The sequence below is a fragment of the Corticium candelabrum genome, chromosome 8 (genome assembly GCF_963422355.1).
Source record: "Corticium candelabrum chromosome 8, ooCorCand1.1, whole genome shotgun sequence".
Lineage (NCBI taxonomy): Eukaryota > Metazoa > Porifera > Homoscleromorpha > Homosclerophorida > Plakinidae > Corticium > Corticium candelabrum.
In genome coordinates this window covers 982,501-1,001,836 of record NC_085092.1, presented here as the reverse complement: position 1 = coordinate 1,001,836, position 19,336 = coordinate 982,501, and the positions used below count along the sequence as shown (strand labels likewise).

At 43.6% G+C, this 19,336-nt stretch overlaps 2 protein-coding genes across 2 annotated transcripts in view; one reads left to right on the top strand and one right to left on the bottom strand.

Moving 5' to 3' along the window:
- Positions 1-5,105: 5,105 nt before the first annotated feature.
- Positions 5,106-6,566, bottom strand: LOC134183521 (uncharacterized). Its single transcript, XM_062651084.1, has 5 exons — positions 6,338-6,566; positions 5,878-5,973; positions 5,600-5,749; positions 5,467-5,525; positions 5,106-5,405 (listed from the first exon to the last, which is right to left on the bottom strand). Exons 1-5 carry the CDS (start codon positions 6,495-6,497, stop codon positions 5,322-5,324), a joined length of 549 nt encoding a protein of 182 aa, XP_062507068.1. The 5' UTR covers positions 6,498-6,566; the 3' UTR covers positions 5,106-5,321.
- A 7,897-nt stretch (positions 6,567-14,463) lies between these two features.
- Positions 14,464-19,336, top strand: part of LOC134183622 (52 kDa repressor of the inhibitor of the protein kinase-like) — a 5,188-nt gene continuing 315 nt past the window's right edge. The window contains exons 1-5 of the mRNA XM_062651206.1: positions 14,464-14,702; positions 16,336-16,618; positions 16,660-16,896; positions 18,339-18,582; positions 18,768-19,336. The exon at positions 18,768-19,336 is cut by the window's right edge and continues 315 nt beyond it. Of these exons, the coding sequence (XP_062507190.1) occupies positions 14,464-14,702; positions 16,336-16,618; positions 16,660-16,896; positions 18,339-18,582; positions 18,768-19,336 (1,572 nt within the window). The remainder of the gene's footprint in view (positions 14,703-16,335; positions 16,619-16,659; positions 16,897-18,338; positions 18,583-18,767) is intronic.

Genomic DNA, 19,336 nt, shown 5'->3' with positions numbered 1-19,336 from the left:
GGATTTCGCCAGCTCTTAAAAGCACGCCCAGTAGATAAACATGACTACCAGGAAAGCACTGATCCTCATTGCCAATGGTCCCCACGCCAGATAACAGAAACTCCCCATCGAAGGAAACAAGTCTATACTCTCACAGACATAGCCAAATAGACAGTGAGAAAGAAGCAACAGACTCGTTTCATTATTGCTGTAGCCACCCAGGATTGAACCAAGGCCATCATGGTCAAAGAACCAGAACTCTAACCACTATTGTGTCATTATGCCTCTCCATGATAGGCAAGTGGGGTCTTTACCCCCATCAGGGCGCCCAGCAACCCGGCAGGTGAGCCCAGCAGGGTACATGTTTCTGTGTAGTCCACACGGCGATCAATGACTAGCCAATTCCATAGAGATTGCGGCATTACGGTGACCACGAACACGGTCGAGCACGCCTAATGGATATCAATGACCACGAGAACGTCATCGTCAACGGACCGTTCGCCAGACTCCCCAACGACTGAAACAAGTCATCGTCTCACAAAGCTCTAGAGAAACATGATGACCTGATTCGTTATAGGTACGTAGCTATTCCATGCCTCTCTTGCTGTAGCAATGCATGATTACACTAGAGGACCAAAATATATTTCACTCCAAAAACCAACAAAATTACAGAACAGAAACGTACATCTTCACAGCGGAGATAGATGTCTACGTATGCAAATACCAGTGCTATTACGTAATGTAGTGTTTACCAAAATGAACATAACTAATTCTCACTTTTGCTCAGCACTGTCAACCCTTGATATAACGACATGCTCGGAACCAGCGACTTGATAAGCCATTGATCATAAGGCAAATCTGCGTGGGTGCGAACCTAACTAAGTAACGCGCGTAGCTTCACATACTAGTGTGGGCGTGGCCAGAGTAACGCTCGTGATTCAATAGAATGCAGAGTTGCCAACCAGGAATACACTGAAAATGCGTGAGATCTTTGATTTTCATCAGTACTTAATTGCAATCTTAAATATGCATATGGGAGTGGCCACAAACAACTAAATTTTTACAAACAGTACACTACATAGCTCTCCCGTTGAGTCTGGATATGTACAGGGTGCAATGTATTGGACTTTCGGATCCGGAAGTCGAAAAGGGGCAGGGACTTTAGTATGCTCGGACTGGATGCGCGGACTCTAGAGTAGTAGAATTGGCTGGATATCTTTGACAGCTTCAGAACTGGACTTGCATACGGTATCTAGATTCATCCTCCTGCTGGGTGTTCACTGTTGGTCGCTTTCTCGAGATCGCGTAGCGTAATATTGCATACATTTGCATAATTACACTTATCCCGCGCAGTAATATACGGGACTATTCTATGTATCCTCGATTTCCGGAATAAATTATCGCAAGCGCAGGCATTTGGGAGTTAAGCTGTTGGTTATTCGTAATCATCGATCACTTTACTGCAGTCTCGTTAAATTATACTAGTTACTATCAGACACTACTGACTTTTACGCAGTACGGTGTACCTACAGTACAGGTTCACTCTAGGTACGTCTACAATCTGCCTGGATCTAGTTCCAGCAATCTAAAAGTTGCGTGAGATCTGTGTTTCTTGCGTGTGAGCGTGTGACCTGGAGGAACTTGCGTGAGACTCACGCAAGTTGCGTGTGAGTTGGCAACTCTGAATGGCATGTATTGTACAGTACATGTATGCGGAGTTCCAAGTTCACTGGGCCTGCCAGACTAGTAAATCATCGGTGTCGAAGTACTAAACGACAGTTCTGCGATTTACCAGTTTAATCTGACGGGTTTTCCTCTAATTGCTAACAGTTGTCTAGTCAATAGCTTGTTGCTAATAAGTCAATTAATTAGTATTAAATAAACCATTAATGCTAATTTAAATCATGTTTTAATTAATTAGACTGCAAGCTACTTGTAGCCTAGGACAGTAGTTTGAACTTTCTGCGTTAGTTGTAATTTTGGAAATAATTGAAAACAGACGGAGAGCAAACAGACAGGTAAAAAGATAGATAGTGAGTTAGACAAACAGACACACAAAACATACACCAACAGACAGATATTCAGCTACTAGGTCATTTATTACAATGTGCTTTGAAAGATACTGAAGATATATCCCTGAACTGCAAATGATCTAGTTAAGGGCAACTGACATGAAAAAATCAAGAATTATTTTATTACATTTTTCGTTATTTCTTAACGTTCGTTTGCCCCAAACATTAAAGTTTAATTTTGGAAGCTATATTCGTGAAGATATTGAGGCGCAAAGTTGCTTCCGGATGTTTAGTAGGCGTACACCCGCCGTGACATCATCACAAGAGAAACGGAAGTGGCTAGATAGAGCGCATACTGGCAATAGTGAAGTCCTACGAGAAAGTAAACGTCTGGTTGTCTGCTGGCTGCAGCAATGCGCTCAGAAAGGAAGTGTGGCTTTGATTCGCTTTTCCAACAATGCCAAGACGTGAAAGTAATGGGCAACGCGAGTGAAACAAGCGAGAAATTGGTGGGATGGGCTAACCACACGTTCAGACCAGTCTAGTGCGTATTCTCAGCCGGAATGTTTCGAAACGGAGGATTACGTTAGTAGGAGGCTTTGGCCTTTACCCCAAGGTAAAAGGAGACTGAAGCCTGAAGCAGCAAGCTGCGCTGGCGATATATATAATTATACTAGACGAAGCCATTGCAACGTGACAATGTGAGAAAGTCAACAAATATAGAAGAGGAGAAAAGGCTGAAAGAAAGAATAAGAAATGAAGGGTAAGTCCTGTAAAATTCTACTATCGTTACAGTTGCTTGTGACTATTTTCTACCTACTGCTAGAGCGTGAAAGTAAGTTTGAACGGAAGAGATGAGCTTCTCTTGATGTTGACGTGGATTACGTCGACAATGCTGAAGAATTTGATCAGTGTCCTGGTGTTAGTCCTGGACTCCAGTACGTAGCATTCGCAGGTATATGAGTGCGGTTTTTTCATTCCTTACTGTTGGTTGCAATGCCAATTGTTGTTGTTGTTATTGTTGTTGTTGTTGGTAGTGTGTTTCTGGTCGTTTAGAATTACTGTCTATGTACTTACAATGTCTTGGCAAAATGGCTCTTCTTATTTTCTGTTGTACTTCACACAGTAGCTTTGTTATATAAAAATGCTAGCACACAAGCAACACAATATCAAGTTATTTATAAAAGTAATGTTGCTTTTACAGATTGTTGTTGGCTGCTTTGTATAAAATGGAAATTCCATGAGGTCACAATTTAAACGTCAGAAGGGACTCTCAGACATTATAGAGTATCTCAAGTAAAAGAAAGCCATCAATAATTATATGTTTAGTTTTTTTCATGTGAAACATAATTGTCACTGGAACTACCAGTGAATGGTGTTATTTTTGTTTGTAGGTTGTGAGAGTTGATTAAAACTTCTGAAGATTGTAATCAATTATCAACAATCCTCCCACCCATCCTCTTACAGCAGTTTCCAACATCCTCATAAATTAGAGTCGGTTTAATTAACTAGGAGAGATTTCATAATCTTGTTTGCTCTGACTATGGGTAATTGACTAATTTTCAAATATTCGTTGTTTAAAATGAAAAAGGTGAGAAGAAGCCAGTTAGATCTGGATTTCTGATATCAATTCATGATTCAATTAATTAGTGAGTATGTATGACAGTACAACTCATGTTCTCTCCAACTCACTTCCAGCACACGGAGTCTTGTGAGTTGATGATTTCTACATGACTTACCCTTCATTTCTCACACTTTCTTTCAGCCTTTTCTCCCCTTCTGTATTTGTTGACTTGCTCACATTGTCACATTGCAATCCTCTCAATAGGCTCGAGTGTTCAGCTGGTCATGTCCCCCGCGGCTGAGAAAGACCGGCTGGAGACATTCGCCACTCAAAGGAAACCGCTGCCTCTCTATCCTCCAATCAGGATTTTACACGTTTGGTTAGTGTTTGTGCATGCACGTGTATTCACGATAACTGCTGATAGCAATGCCTGTCGCTATTGGCTCTCTACTAATGGCTTTGTAACTGAGTAGTCGATTGCTTTTACCGTCTGATATCACGTTTCGTTAGCGTGTGAGCTACACCTGCATGTCGTCTTCTCCTTTGTCTTCCGTTTCGTACTTGGAGGACTAGGCAGCGCATGCAAAACAACTTCTAGTAGCTTAGCTAAGGTGTCGTACGTTGCATGCATTGAACGAGTTGACCATCTACAAAGCGTGGTATTTGCACTCAACGCAGGGCGACGTGCAGAGCTATGATTTGCGTACATTGCGGTCGACCATTGGTTGGCTTCTGTGGTAAACTTTGAGTCTAGCGATCTTAGAACGAGAGACAGACAACGAGAAGAGCCGGAAAGAGTCGACATGTTGTTTGTAGACTTGGATGGCACGTGTCGAGACTACACGCACTTGCGTCAGAGCGAAATTACATTAGCAAAGAGCCAATAGAGATGGGCATCCCTATCGAGGATGCACAAACATTGAACGGCACTCTGATTGGAGGATACAGAGTCGGCGGTTTGTTTGAGTGGCGAATGTCTCCAGCCGGTCTTTCTCCGCCGCGGGGGGGAGATGACCGGCTGGATACGACCGGCTGGATACGACCGGCTGGACACTCGAGCCTATCCTCTCAATGGCTTCCTACTAAGTAGTACACAAATCATCAGCGCAGCTTGATGCTTCAGGCTTCAGTCTCCTTTTACCTTGGGCAATAGCCCAAAGCCTCACAGTAAGTGACTCACTAACGTTATCCTCCGTTTCGAAACATTCCGGCTGAGAATACGCACTAGACGGGTCTAAACGTGCGGTTGGCCAATCCCACCGATTTCTCGCCTGTTTCCTCGCGCTGCTCATTTCTTTGGCATCTTGGTATTATTGGAGAAGCGAATCAAAACCATGCTTTCTTTCTGAGCACATTACTGGAGCCAGCAGGCAACCAGAGATGTACTATCTCGTCAGACATTTTCTATTGCCAGCATGCGCTCTAGCCACTTCCGTTCCTCTTGTGACGTCACGGCAGGTGCGCTTACGCCTCGATATCTTCACGAATGTAGCTTCAAAAATTTAACTTTTAATTTTTTGGCCATAAGAACATTAATAACAAACGAAAAATGCAATAAAATAATTTTTTTTTATTTTCATGTCAGTTACCTTTAACATACTCAGTCTTATACATACCTCAATGCGGTCTAGAGATCTACAACTAGATTTTCAATGATTTTAATAGTTTTGCTGCTAGCAGTACAACTACAGATATCACTATTAGTGTCACTACTGTTTTCTTCATGTCGTTCAACCTTACAGAGTTCTGCAGTGTTGACTAGAGTTCTACACTGGTTCTCCTTTCCCGCAAATAAGGAGGTCTTCATTCTGATCAAAAGCCTTTAAAACAAAAGTCAGCTGCACGCCAATCTGCAACAAATACATAGCTAATAGACTCGACTCATCTGGCAAAAGTTGTCATATTGTGTACCTCAAATGCGAAATCAAAAGGACCTCCTAGATTGTATGTTTGACTAATGTCCACTTTTTCTATAATTTATTTAAACCAAGTTCATTAATTAATTAATAATTTAGTGACTTTTGTCTCGTTTATGGCATCATACTTCCTGCAATCAACGGACACTGCAGTTGTGAAGTTGGACTATCGCTACATCCGTTTAGAGTTTTGAAGAGAGTGACAGGCGCCATGTCAGGATACTTGGCAGATTTTATAGAAAAATTGCCAGTTACAACTAGGTAAGTGATGATCTTGCCTACATTGAACAAAACAGCAGATACACCTAGTCGAATATACATGCAGTACGTCTCGGTGTAGTATGTAATATACCAGTTAGTTACAGGTCGTTAGACTTCAATCGATCTCTACGTCTACGTTGCTTACTTGGAATAAATGTTATATTAAAAATTGTTTTTCTGGAGTTTGGAAGAAAAGGAAATCCTGTCATTTGCAACTGAAAGTCCTCTAGTCCGGAACCACCTGTTGGAAAAAAACGTTTACAACAGTTACCGTATTATCAAGTTTACAGAGTGTATAGTGACTGCAAGCATGATAGACAGATAGATAGATAGATATATTTATATAGGTAGCTCTATCAGCCTAGAGCTGGTCTTCCTAGGGGGCCTGTCGTCTGGTGAGTTTTTAGCAGGACTCGTGCATATTGCGTGTTTACTTAGTACGTACGTCACGTGGCCGATGTACTATACTTAGCGTTTACGCGTCGGTACTAAACACGGAACTAAACACGGAACTTCCTCTTCTACGTGAAAGGTCAAATGAACTCGATCTGTCCATGCTTTTCACAAAAGTACGAAACCAGTACAATGTCATAGATATTGTGTACCACAGCTTGTGATGCAGTAGTTCTTTGAACAAGGCAAATTGGCATCAAGCTCCTTCATTGCTTCCCGTTCTGCTGGCTCTTTCAGAGAAGAGACTCCAAGTGAAGATGCTCGTGCAAGACTAAATAGAAGAAGAGAGACTCCGTAACACTCATACAACATGATCCAGCACGGCGGAGACGACAGATGTGAAGTGTACGCGAACCAGGCCTGGGTTTTAGCTAGAGTACCCTCAGGTAGTGTCCCGTATCAACCAGGAACGCCTACCGTCTCTATGGCAGTGTAAGTTACCGTCAGCCCGCGCGTTATCCTCCACAGCAAGACCCGGATTAACTGCATCTGATTGTGTTACATTGTCCCGTATTCGGCTGCTTGATATGTCAACTACTTTACTGATACTGTGTCTAGCCACCAGAGCTTTTCTTCTCCATTGTCGCAACGTGTAGTGAAAAGAAGGTTTGGAGAATAGGTTCAACGATAGGTAGGATGCAACAGAGGACGAGTAGGAGAGGGACGGAAGTGGACGCGCTCTGATGCTGCCGCCATGGCGCCTCACTTCGTGAATTTCGTCCCAGGAAACGAGATGACCAACTACCCTGTTTCGATCAGCATAGGATGCAGTGTATCCTAGCCGATTGCTAACAGCATGCAGTTTCCGTTGGTTTCGTGATTTCTTTTACACAAGAGAGGAAGATGGAACGGGCGGAAATGGCTGATCTTGAAATGCACGGTGTCCGGTAAGTACGTTCACTACGAAGTACGGGCGCTTTTGTATGATTCTTCAGGCCTTCAGGTGTGCGTTGATTGTTTGGAGGCTATTTATTGTCGTCTAGGTTACAGGCAAGACAATTTTTGTCTAGGTGGTTTTGCGCCTTGCTGGGAGCGGGAGGGGGGCTTTACTTTTGAACCTCCTGTGCATTTAGCTCCACCGCTAGAAGGCAATTTGTTTCCCTCATGCTGTTACTATTTATATAGTAAGGGTTGCTACTAAAGAAAGTAGTACTAAAGAAAAGTGTACTAAAGAAAACATGTAATTCACCTTTAGAAGTATAAATATCTGTACTAACTTACACATCTGTAGTTCGTTTGATAATATAGCTAGCATAGTTGATCATGAAGGAAAGGTTTACGCAAATTTAACTAGATAAGTTTGTGTGGAAAGGGAATCTAGGTAAGCGTATATTTATCTTTGCTCACGCTAACTGGGGTAAATTGCTGTATAGACCTATACGCGCGCGAAAATTTTGTTTGGCTTTGTGGACTAGACGACATTCTTTGGGTTTAAAATCTTTAGAGCTAGTACTGTTACTGGTTTACTGTCTTTTCACTCTGTTTTATATTTTTCTTCTGCGCTTGTATTTTCTTTTTCAGTGTTATTTAGTCTTATTTCTTTCTTCCTGTCTCCCGGTCTGCATTCTTCTCGTTTTAACTTTTCTCTTTTATTTTTTGTCTGTAGTCGTTTCTTCCTAATTAGATTTTTATTATTCTTCGTTGTATTAAATTTTTCTTTTGGTGTCTTTCCTTCTGTCTCGCTATTTTTTCATTAGTCCGGTTCTCTTTTTTACATAAATAATTTGATTTTTCTTATTACGTACTTTCTATGTAATAGACGTTTGATGTTCACTCAGTAGTTTGTAATTTGGATTCACAGCTTTGATGAGGATTTTGTGAGACAGAAGACTCTAGTATGCTTACTTGATTGATGTTATTGTCTAGATGATAGCAAACGTTTGTAGTTAACATAATTTTATGCAGAAAACGATATGAAACTGATTGTACAATTTTATACAATTGTGGTGTATGAAATGTACTGATATTATGTTCTTAATTGAGACAACATTTCGGCTGGTTTCCTTTATTTCAGGTTGTGTTGGGGTGTAAATGTAATCTCCAACTTAGACTTTGACGAGTGAATCTCTACTGATATGATAGGCTTTATCATAAACTCTAGATGCTTGCCGCGAGGAGGATAAATTGCTTACGATATCTGCCGGTTTGTTGGTATATTGAACAATCATCTCCATGCATGCTAGTTTGCCTTTTTAATTATAATGTAACAGGAACAGCAGAGGAAATGATGCCGGTTTTGCTAGGAAACAGCAGACTTACAGAGCGAGAGATGGTGGCTATATATTAGTACAGAGCGAGAGATGGTGGCTGTAGCTCGTAAAGTTCGTGCTTGATATGCGGAAATTTGTCAGCTCCTCGCCTGAAGTTCACTGGATGCATGATCATGAGATAAGATATATACACAGATAAGGTCAGATCGAGAAAGATTGATACGGACCTGTTGGAGCTGTTGACCAAACGATTCAAAACGAACAAGACGTACAGCGATGGATCCCTCGAGACCTGGAACAACCTGGTCGAACTGTCTGATCTTCCCGTTAGCAAGCGATCCATGAAGTACCGACCGCAAGCCCCCGAAATCAAGTATTACAAATACCCGGACGAACTCTGTCTTCGCTTGGAAGTTCTCGTTGCCAGCAAAGACGCCGATAACGAGAGCCTCGGTCTGGACAACGAGATCGTCGAGATCATAGATAGATTATTGAATGATAGTATCATCACCAAAAAGGACTACAAAAAATTCGCAATAATTATGTAGAGCAATGCTATAGATATGGATCAAGCACAATCGAGCCTAGGTATGACACCCCCGTCAGCTCTATGATCAGCATATGAAAACATATGAAAGCGATGCGTATGGAATTCAAACTTCTTATTCTACAACTGGTGATGGCTATTCAAGAAAATAACGATAGAGTGTTGATCGATATTATTTTGGATTATGCGACTCGATTGTATTTATATATAGTGGCATGGGTGAAACGGTTCTAGCATTAGACATCACTCGTGCAAGAGGATCAAGTTCTGATTTTACCGTAGAATTAGACCCAGCTCTTAACCTCGACAAGGAAGTCGATTGTAGATTAGGGTTGATCTCCAATGATATATGGTATTTGTGGTACAATATCACGACGAACAGCAATCTGTTCAAGTACCACGACGGTACAAGGCGGGAGACCGTTTGGGTGTACCATCGGGTGCTGACAACACCAGCGACTTGAACTTGGAAATCAAACGGTTGATAAAACAGAACGGTGACGACGAAAACGGTATTACCGTACAACCCAATTACAGTACCTTAAAATTACGAGTAATTCTCGCTAATGATTACAAAGTCGATTTCACACTCAAAAATGGGTTGATTGGTCTAATGGGATTCGATGTAAAGGTCTTGCAACAGAACGAAGTCTACGACAGCGAAAACAAGTCGACATCACCGATATCCACTCGTTGTTGATACGATACTCTCTCGTATCCTCTAGCTACTTGAACGGTAGTCCCAGCGATGTCATCTACAGCTTCTCTCCCGACATATCGCCGGATCGCTCCTCTCCATCAAACCGAGTAGTTTGATATACAGTCCAATGGAGAAACGAGTACAACTATCCAACATCAACATGCGCGTGACCGACCAGGATGGAAACCCAATCGAATTCAACGGACAGAGAACAACGTTCTTACTCCACATCAAATCTATGTAACCTATAGGTATAGCGGCAACCATTTGAGTAGACTCAATCTATTGTATTGTAAGAAAATCGTTGGAGGATCTATCCTGGGCACCTGCTGGATTTTGCCAAGAACGTATTTAAAACAGGGTCTAAGATGCTGTTAGACAAAGGCAAGGATTTACTGAAGCTGGGTACCAGAAGGCTCTGGTCACGGAAAAAGATCAAGTCAAATTGGGTATCCAAAACGTTTTGGACACAGGGAGACAACTCCTGCGCACGGGTAAACAATTAGCAATCGACACTGCCAAGGATTTGGTGCAGAAAGCGATCTCTAAGGCTCACGACCTCGTGACCACAAGAGTGGGACAGATACCTCCCCCCCCCCTCTCTGAAAGATCAAAACACTGACCTAGCTCCAATACACAGGCCCAGAAAGTCTTGCAAAAGCGTGGTAAAGAACTCGTCGACAGCCAATCTCGTGCTATCTCGAGTAATATAATTGCGGGTATTGGTATCAAACGATTGAAATAATTTTTATGTAACCTGTGATATATCGAAGGAAACATCGAAGATCGTATCGCCTTACTTACACGTGTTTAAGCCTCTCGTCGAGAACGACTCGATCACCGAGTTTGAATACATCGAATATCTTCTCAGCGATTCCAGCAACATGAACAAGCTCGGAGAGCACAAGATAAAGACCCGAGATCTGAACAAATACCTGCTTTCTCACAAAGCGATAATCGAAGTTTGAGGCAAACTGGTCAAAGCACCCGATGGTAGCGATTACGCCGCCACCGATGTCGGCACACTCGTCAACAACGGATGGTCGTTCTTTCGATCTATTCAATACCAAATTGACAGCCACCTAGTCGAGGACGTCAATCAGCAGCAGCACGATCATAAATTTGGTTGAATTCTAGGACGAATACGGTAGAAGTACAACGACCAATATGCTGTGGTATGGCGATACTGTCGAGGGTGGTGCGGAGCCCAACGAGTTTGGTGCTTCGGGAGCAGCTCTGTTACCCACCACCACTTGCGGTGAGGGTGCCCTCGACTTCGCTGAAGACAGTGTTAATATAACCGGAGGCAAGTTTAGAGCTATTAACTTTGCCAATATACACTCGGAAATCTCAAGTACAACATGGGATTTCACAGGAGCCAGGAGATCACGACGGGTGCAAAATAGGTCACCATGTTCCTACCCTTGAATGCCGTGTTAGGCTCCCATCGCGATGTCGACCCGGTTATGTTTGGAGTAAAGCACACATTCCTCACAAAAAGAAGTTCGCCCGACAACTATATCCATGGAGCTGCCGCTGACGCTGCTGGTATAGATTCAACATCGAGCATTTGTCCATGTGAATGCCCAAGGTTCGACTGTCACTTTCCGTGCAAGCGGATTTGGAGGAAGGCTGAGGCAAGCGCTCAGTGTATTTTCTACTTTGTGCAAGTCAGAGAGTACAGAGATCAGTTTAGAGCCGCCGAATTAAGTCCCACTTGGAAAGTTACCAGCGTTGCCAGCCAGCAACAACCTCGACACGTTGCTTTTGCATCTGTCAAGCGCGATGAGAATCAGCAAAAGAACGACCAAGTCTTCGAAACGCCAAGCTGAGCGTGCGTGTCACTAGCAGGCGGTACCCAAACAGGGAGATCAAGACAAAGTTTGCCAAAGCCTCTAGAAATTGCTCGAGGGCGTACATGTTGTTCCAGAAAGTGGTCAAGGAATATTCGGCCGGGATTCGGAAAGCCAAATGTTCGTCGAAGACTTTGCGGAAATCTACCCGATTATACACTTCAATGTGTCCAAGCACAGGGAAAGATTGAAGATGGGCACGGCCGACCTCGAAATACGATGGCAGTTGGCGAGCAACTTTGAAACCTTGCAGACGACGACGATTCGGCGTATCACGTCTACTGCGTTGTATTGAGTGACGGTACATGACGTTGAAGGGGTGAGCGGTAAGATGAATGTAATCGATTAATATAACCTATAGATATAGACATTAGTTACGTCAAGTTTGGGTTCACTCTGACGGACAGTCAGAAGAAAGCGTTACGAAATGCTCTTCAGAAACATATGAGTTACACCCTACGATTATCCCACTCTCATTTATCGGGAGGAGCTAGATGTCTTGAATATAACTCGGACTTAACGAGATCACAAAGGCAAGTCTCAGCGACGGAACATTAATTGATTTGAAACTGTCCAATATTCAAATAGCAAAATCCCTAGGATCAATCGACTCAATAATAGCTCAATTTGCACCTAAAATACTCAAACTTGCTCCTGCGGTGCTAGGTACTCTAGGTTTTGCCGCAGCATCAGGTGCTATCTCTGTAGCTACCAAGAAAGCTACCAGTGGTAATGGTGCAAAACCCGAGAGAAGAAGAAAGGCCGCGATCAAGCAAGGTAGATGTCTGGGCACGTTCTTGGCCTTCCTGGAGGCACTTCTCATAGCTAGTGCGTTGGGTATCGGTAGTTGAGCGAGTAGGGCAGGTAAATGATTGATGTTAACCGGCTCAGTGAATGCTGGGGAAAAAGGCGAAGGCGTGGAAGTCTCTAACCAATATACAGATTGAAGAGTTACTCGAGAATCGTGGGGTAGCCAACTATAGAGAAACGTACAGTAAAGACACCTTACCCCACAAACCTAAGGCCAATGAGTCTCTAGTCATCAACCTCAAGATTCCTTTGATGGTGATGGCCCCCATTGGGTGGCCGTCTAAAATGATGGGGACAAAATGTGGAATATTGTAATAATTTTGTGATGCGTCTTCCAAATGGTGTCCACCGGTATATAGAAAAGACGGGAAAAGACAAGTCGACTATGCTACAAGATATAAATAGCGTGCTGTATGGCTACTATTGCCTATATTTATCGTTTATCGGTGGCAACGGCGCTCCATGCAAGATATTCTTCTTGATTTCACCCAAGTGCCGTCGTTGGGAAATGAACACCGTGTGGTAAATATTCTTTTTAATAAAACCGTATATGTAACACCATGGTGTCGTTCTGTGTCAAGTGTAAAGAAGACTCCGGAACTGAATCCGACTCGTATGCGGACAAACAATGATAGGATGGTGTTGAGATCGACGTGCCCGATGTTTAGAACCAATAAATCCAGATTTATGTCGAGGAAAGAAATCATTGTATCTCATATATCACTTATCGGGCCAGTACTTAAAGAGATATTTGGTAGTGGAGCCGGAAACAGCGCGTCTACAGATCACGATGGGTTTAGGTAAAATGTAGCGTAGTCGATTCCTACACGTGATAAAATGAGCAAAGTCGTCGTAGACGCCTTGGATTCGTTCACACCCCCAAACCTGAAAACTTGTGGGTAGATCGTCGTGGTGAGTTTTACAATAGGACCATGGATCGCTGGCTAAAAGAAACTGGTATTCACAGGTATTCGACCTACAACGAAACTAAAGCGGTGGTGGTAGTACGATGTAATCGGACCCTGAAAACGAGGATGTGGAAGTATTTCTCAGCCAACAACACCTATATGTATATCAAGGTGTTGGATACCCTGTTGAAACAATATAATACCTCCTATCACAGATCTATGCGAATGACGCCCACCAAAGCCAGAAAAGCGAACCCTTCGTTGGTTGGAATCATCTGCATAGAGAAGAATTACCCATAAAACATTCAAAATTTAAAGTCGGCAATCATGTTCGTATTGCTGAAAAGGAGACATCCTTTAAAAAGGATGCACACTCAATTGGACCGAAAAAGTCTTCCAAATTGTTGAAATACAGAACACCAACCCGCTGACCTGCAGGGTCAAAGACTGGAACGGGGAGAATATCGAGGGCTCCTTCTACAAACCAGAGTTACAAAATACGTACTAAGACGTCTTTTGTATTGAGGAGATGATACGGAGAAAGAATCGACGAGCGTCGCGATATACGTTCAACAGTTGGGTGTCCATAGACGACCTCAACACCCTTGGATAAGATCTTTGATAGTATTCCATAGTTGCTCGTATTTGATGAGATTCTTTTTGGTGGTGGGGGCGCAGCTTTGGGCTTGCTCTGGAAGACCCATTTGCGTGAAACTTGGATAGAATAAAAACCAATTTGATTGGTTTTCTTTGGTGGAATCTATACCATATTGTCTCTATCTGTCAAATTCTCATCGCGACCGTCCTCTTCTCAGCCTCGGTGAGATTGAAGAATTCCAATTCTTTTTGAGGTGGTACTTGATGTTGTATTTAGATCTTTGGGGTAGTCGGTGTTTGACCTCTCTTTCGGATGTTCCACGTCGTGATGCTGCCACATCCCACGCATTCGTATTCGCATTCGTATTCTCATTCGCACCCTTTTTAAAATTTTGCGCCACACTCACATTTTTTATGTATGGGATGGATCCATTCCAACTTTGGAGGAGGATGGAGGGCGCAATACGTATACCAACACTCGTCGTTGTAGTGGATGGTGGTCCTACAATGAGAACATTGGGTGACCTCTCACTGTTCGTGGCAGTTGCCAATGCCGTAACGATCGTCTGCTTTGCACGTACACAACATCCTATAGCTAAAGGTATTTTACTTCTCTAGTAGGACGCAACATTTATATAACCGTTTATATAACTATGGAGAAACTGGAGTACCTATTACATTTGTACGGCAAAAGTCATATCAGTGCGGTGGCGCTCGATAGTGGATTGCGCGATTTGAATGCGCCCGCTAAGGAGCTCAAGTATCTATTGGAGATATTCAAGCAAGATCAAATCGGTGGTACGGCGCTCGAGTGTGCCCTGCGGAAGGAGCTATTTTCCTTTTACAGTTGCACGAAGAAAAGATTATCGGGTGATGAAGCCCTCGACTCGGGGTTGCGTGCGCTGAGATTTCCCATAGAAATTGGACGTAGGGAAACCTTCAAAATGCTTGGACAAAGATGTCACCATTGAAAGATTAGTCGTACGACGAGCCTTGGTGTATGCCCGGTTTCCACGAGAAGGCCGACGAACCGACATCCGAGTAACCAAAGCATATTCTTCTATAGTATTGATGGTGATGATGTGAGTGAGTCTGCTCATTCTCAATCGATAGCAGCCCAGATGTAACACACTTGCACGATTTGTTCTTGATTCCCCTCTTCGGCACATGTCATGGCCCATTCGAGGTCGGTGGCGCCCCCATCTATGGAATAGAATCACGATCCTAATGTGACCGCATCTGGCGGCGTGAGCCATGGCGGCGTTGAATGCTTCAGCACCCCAATCGTGACTAAGGCGCACTATAGATACGTGGGCGTTGTATGCAGCACTTACCATAGCCAGGTCGACGTCGGTGGCTCCCAAATCACGACATAGTCGCACGATAGATTCATGGTCTTTTTCTGCGGCATACGCTATAGCCCGGTCGATCTTTTTGGCTACCCAATCGCGACACGGGCAAACTATGGACTCGTGACTCTTGCATGCAGCACACACCATAGCCTTGTCGATGTTAGTGGCTCCCCATTTGTGACATGGTCGTACTATATTTCATGGCCAGCGTCAGGCCATGCATTGATCGAATTGGTGATACGCCAATCAAGGCACTAGCGCATAATGTTTTCTTGACCGCCACTTGCGGCCCATAACATAGCTGAGTCAACATCTGTGGCTCCTAATTCTCGGCATAAACGGACGACTTCCTCATGGCCCATACCATGACTTCTTCGAGATTGACCTTGTCATAGTTGTGACACAATCGCACGACGTGTATATAACCGCTTATGCAGTCATGTTCATAGCCTCTTGGATACGAGTGGCGCTGAGTTGTCGAGCCAGATGCCCCATAACGGTGTGGCCACAAGTGGCAGCCATGGTCATGACTTGATTGGGAGAAAAGGAATACTGGTCTGTAATGAAATCTTTCATTGGGATGCATTCAACCACCTAACCAGTAGACTCCTAGCCGTCGTTGAAAATGTCTAGGAAAAGTGGCAGGAGATTCACTATGATAACGCACCGCTTGAACAGCGGTAAGAATTCTCAAAGATATAATCGCTGTGCTATATACTACAGATCACATGTATCTCATAGGACGTTCAACACGAGCTTTCGCTCAGGCGCCGAGTGGGGGTGCGCGTCCGAGACGAGGGAAGACACCGGATAGACAAGATATATACATACTTTAGACTCACGAACGGGAGACAGTGGGTGGAGGAGTGAAATAGCTGGAGTAGGATCACAATAATAGCTATTTGTATTGGAGAGATCCAAGTAAAATACTAAACCACGAAAACTAAACATTTGTATTGGAGATATCCAAGTGGTCCAGAAGTTACTGCCGATTGGTTAGGCTGCATCTGAACGTCCGAAGTTCTTTTACAACTTCAATTGAAGTCAGTAAGATGAAGAAGGGAACATTCGCTCTCTTCACGGTCCCTACTGAGTAGTTTTCTCACTGCTCTAGAACGTAAGAAACTTGGGATAATAGTGTTACCTGGGTTTGAAATTTAAAAACTCTATTAGAGATTGCCTCAACAGTCGTGCAGAGGATGGGGCATTCTGCCGAGCCTGTGCAGTTTTTGCTCCGGAGTTAGCTGGTGGACATTATACAGGTCAGTTCGTGACTGCACCTCTTAGAACGTGGCGAAAACTATCTGACAGGACGCTAGCTCATGGCAAGCTTGATTACCATCTCGCTTCTCTGACAAAGATGAGTGCATTCTTGGATTGTTATAGTGACCCATCACAAGCTCTTGACACCGTGCTTGTATCCGAGGCTCGGAAGCGGATGGAGGCTAACAAGAAAGTGATTTCGTCTCTGTTGAAAATAGTTTTGTTGTGTGGAAGAAAGGCATAGCGTTTCGTGGTCATCGTGATGATTGTTTCAACTGGGAGGATACTGAGTATGAACACTCAAACCCAGGAAATTTCATTGAGCTTGTATGCTTTAGGGCTGAAACTGACAATATTCTCTCTGAACATCTCAAGAACTCTCCGAGAAATGCTAGATACACATCCAAAACGATTCAAAACGAATTGATTGAAGTGGTTGGCAAGTACATCTGCAACGAAATCATAGCGGAGGTAAAGAAGATCAAATACTACACTGTCATTGTTGATGAAGTCACTGATATTTCAAACAAAGAGCAGCTCTCAATTTCCCTTCGCTACGTTTATTACCCGAGGCCCGGATTTCCGGGTGGAGGGTATAGTAGTCGTTCGACGACAGTACGTCTCACCGACCGTATATATAGTTGGTTAGCGGAGATGCAAATGAAGCTAGTCCGACCAATAGACGAGAAGTGGTGTCATTACTGACCAATAGACGAACGTGATGTCATCAGGAGGCTCCACCTCTCTTCGTTTGGTAGCTGCTAACGAGAATTCGGCCATCGGGCGTCCGTCCTGTACATGGTGTATAGTACTTGCTTTAAGTTAAGGGTTTAGCACATACATTCTACTTGTATGTTTCCCCAACAACAACCAGGGCGAGGTGTGTAGCTGTACCTGACTTGTAACATTTTGCTTGTTCCACAGCTTGAATTTTGGGTGTGCGTGGCTGAGCGGCCGTGGTGTTGTCGCAAAGATCACTAGTGTCGTCTTCAACAGAAGTTTGGCATTTGACGGGAATTTGCCATGGAGAACGTGCATTGTCCATGACAGCGTCTGTTTGTCGGACAAAGCGGCTCGGCCGACCTGTAAGTACGCTAGTGCGTCTCTATTCATTTCTGTTTTACGGTATCCAAAGTCAGAGCGAACAGACGTCTAGCTAATCTACATGTGCACGTGCATGTTTTCCCCCATTGATGTTTTGCTTTGGCTCTGGGGTCACCTCATTACAACAGTAGGCGACGTCCAGCCAGAGAAGCCGCACAAACAACAAGACGCCTAGAAAAGCTGCACAAAGAACGAGACTTTTACATTCTTGTGAGCTGGAAAATCGGTGGTGAGCTGCTTGTTTGGTCTCCATTTGTAACCTAGGTTTCCCACCAACAAACAGAACAATGATCACGCCCGTTACTTCATCACGTAAGGCGAAGATTGCCAGACGGCCTAGCGTCGAGGCTCTCCGACTTGTAACATTTGGCTTGTTCCATCATTTGGAAACAACTGCATTTGTAACATGCATTTAGAAACAACGCCTAGCTAGCTAATCTAACTGCATTTGTAACGTTTCCACATCTAATTTTGTTTTGGCTCTGGTACCTATGCCACGCCTAAAACCGGCCATAGTTACGACCTCAAAAGCTACAAAGAACCGACGAGCGAAGGTTGTAAATATAGAAGCGAGATCCTACGGGACGTTGGCTGACGGACTGCGTAGCTACCCGCTGTACACGGTAGCAGCCAGTCACGTGACTTACCTCAAGCTCGACCTGGGACCATTTCAATTATGCTTCTTATTTATTACCCACATCATACCATTCTGTCATACGATTTTGTCAGAGCGCGGCTAATTTACCTTCAAGGTGCATACTGGCCGAGGGTTTGCACTTTAAGTGCTTCTTCATTAAGGTACTGTGAAGGAAGTATTCATTGCCTTTGTCTCAGTAGAAAGGATCACAGGAAAGAATATTGCTGCAGCAATTTTAAACTGGATACAGACAGTTGGATTGTCACCAAGTGATATGCGAGGTCAGTGCTATGATGGAGCCAGTGACATGTCTGGAGCAAGATCTGGGTGTAGTGCTGTTATTCAACAGCAAGCTCCAAAGGCTACCTATTTTCACTGTGCTGCTCATCGATTGAATCTTGCTGTAGTGTCTGCATGTAAGATCCAAGCATTCATGAATGTTGAGGCATACATCGGAGAAATTGCAAGGTTCTTCGCATTCTCTCCCAAAAGGCAACGACTGTTTGATAAGACAATGGATAAATTCCTTCCAGAAGCCAAGGCCCGAAGCTCAAAGACGCCTGTAGAACAAGGTGGGTTTAACGTATTGATTCGTACACAGTCTTTCTGGAGTTGCTACCGGCACTTCACAAATCTCTGCAAGCTATGGTTTCTCCAGGACAACACAAAGACTTTGGTACTGATTGGGGCTGGGATGGCAATACAATCACAAAGGCGAATGGCTATCTGTATCAGCTTCAGTTGCCTTCTTTCTTAGTTTGCTTCAAGATTCTCCTTGAAATTTTTCAATGTCTCAAAGGCCTCACAGTCAAGCTTCAAATGCAAGCATCTGATGTCATGTATGCCTACAAGCAGGTTCAGTCAGTACGTTTAATCCTACAGAAAATGAGAGAGGACTGTGTCCAAGAATTCAATAAATTCTTTGCCGAAAGTCTTAAGTTAGGACAAGATCTCCACGGTGAAGATTTTGAGTTGACCAAACCGCGCACTGCAAGGCGACAGTCTCATCGAAGCAACATTGAAACATGCAGTGCAGAGCAGTATTATTGTATAGCCATGTACAATGAGTTCCTATCTCATGTCATAAGGGAGCTTGACAACAGATTTTCTGGAAACCAGTACTTGGTTCACGGCTTGCTTCATTTGGTTCCAAGTAAGGTTGCTTCTGAA

Coding starts and splice junctions, on each gene's coding strand:
- LOC134183521 (XM_062651084.1), bottom strand. CDS start 6,497: ATGTTGTATGAGTGTTACGGAGTCTCTCTTCTTCTATTTAGTCTTGCA. Junction 5,974..6,337: donor CTACTGCATCACAAGCTGTG/GTACACAATATC, acceptor TTTTTCCAACAG/GTGGTTCCGGACTAGAGGAC. Junction 5,526..5,599: donor GTGTCCGTTGATTGCAGGAA/GTATGATGCCAT, acceptor AATAAATTATAG/AAAAAGTGGACATTAGTCAA.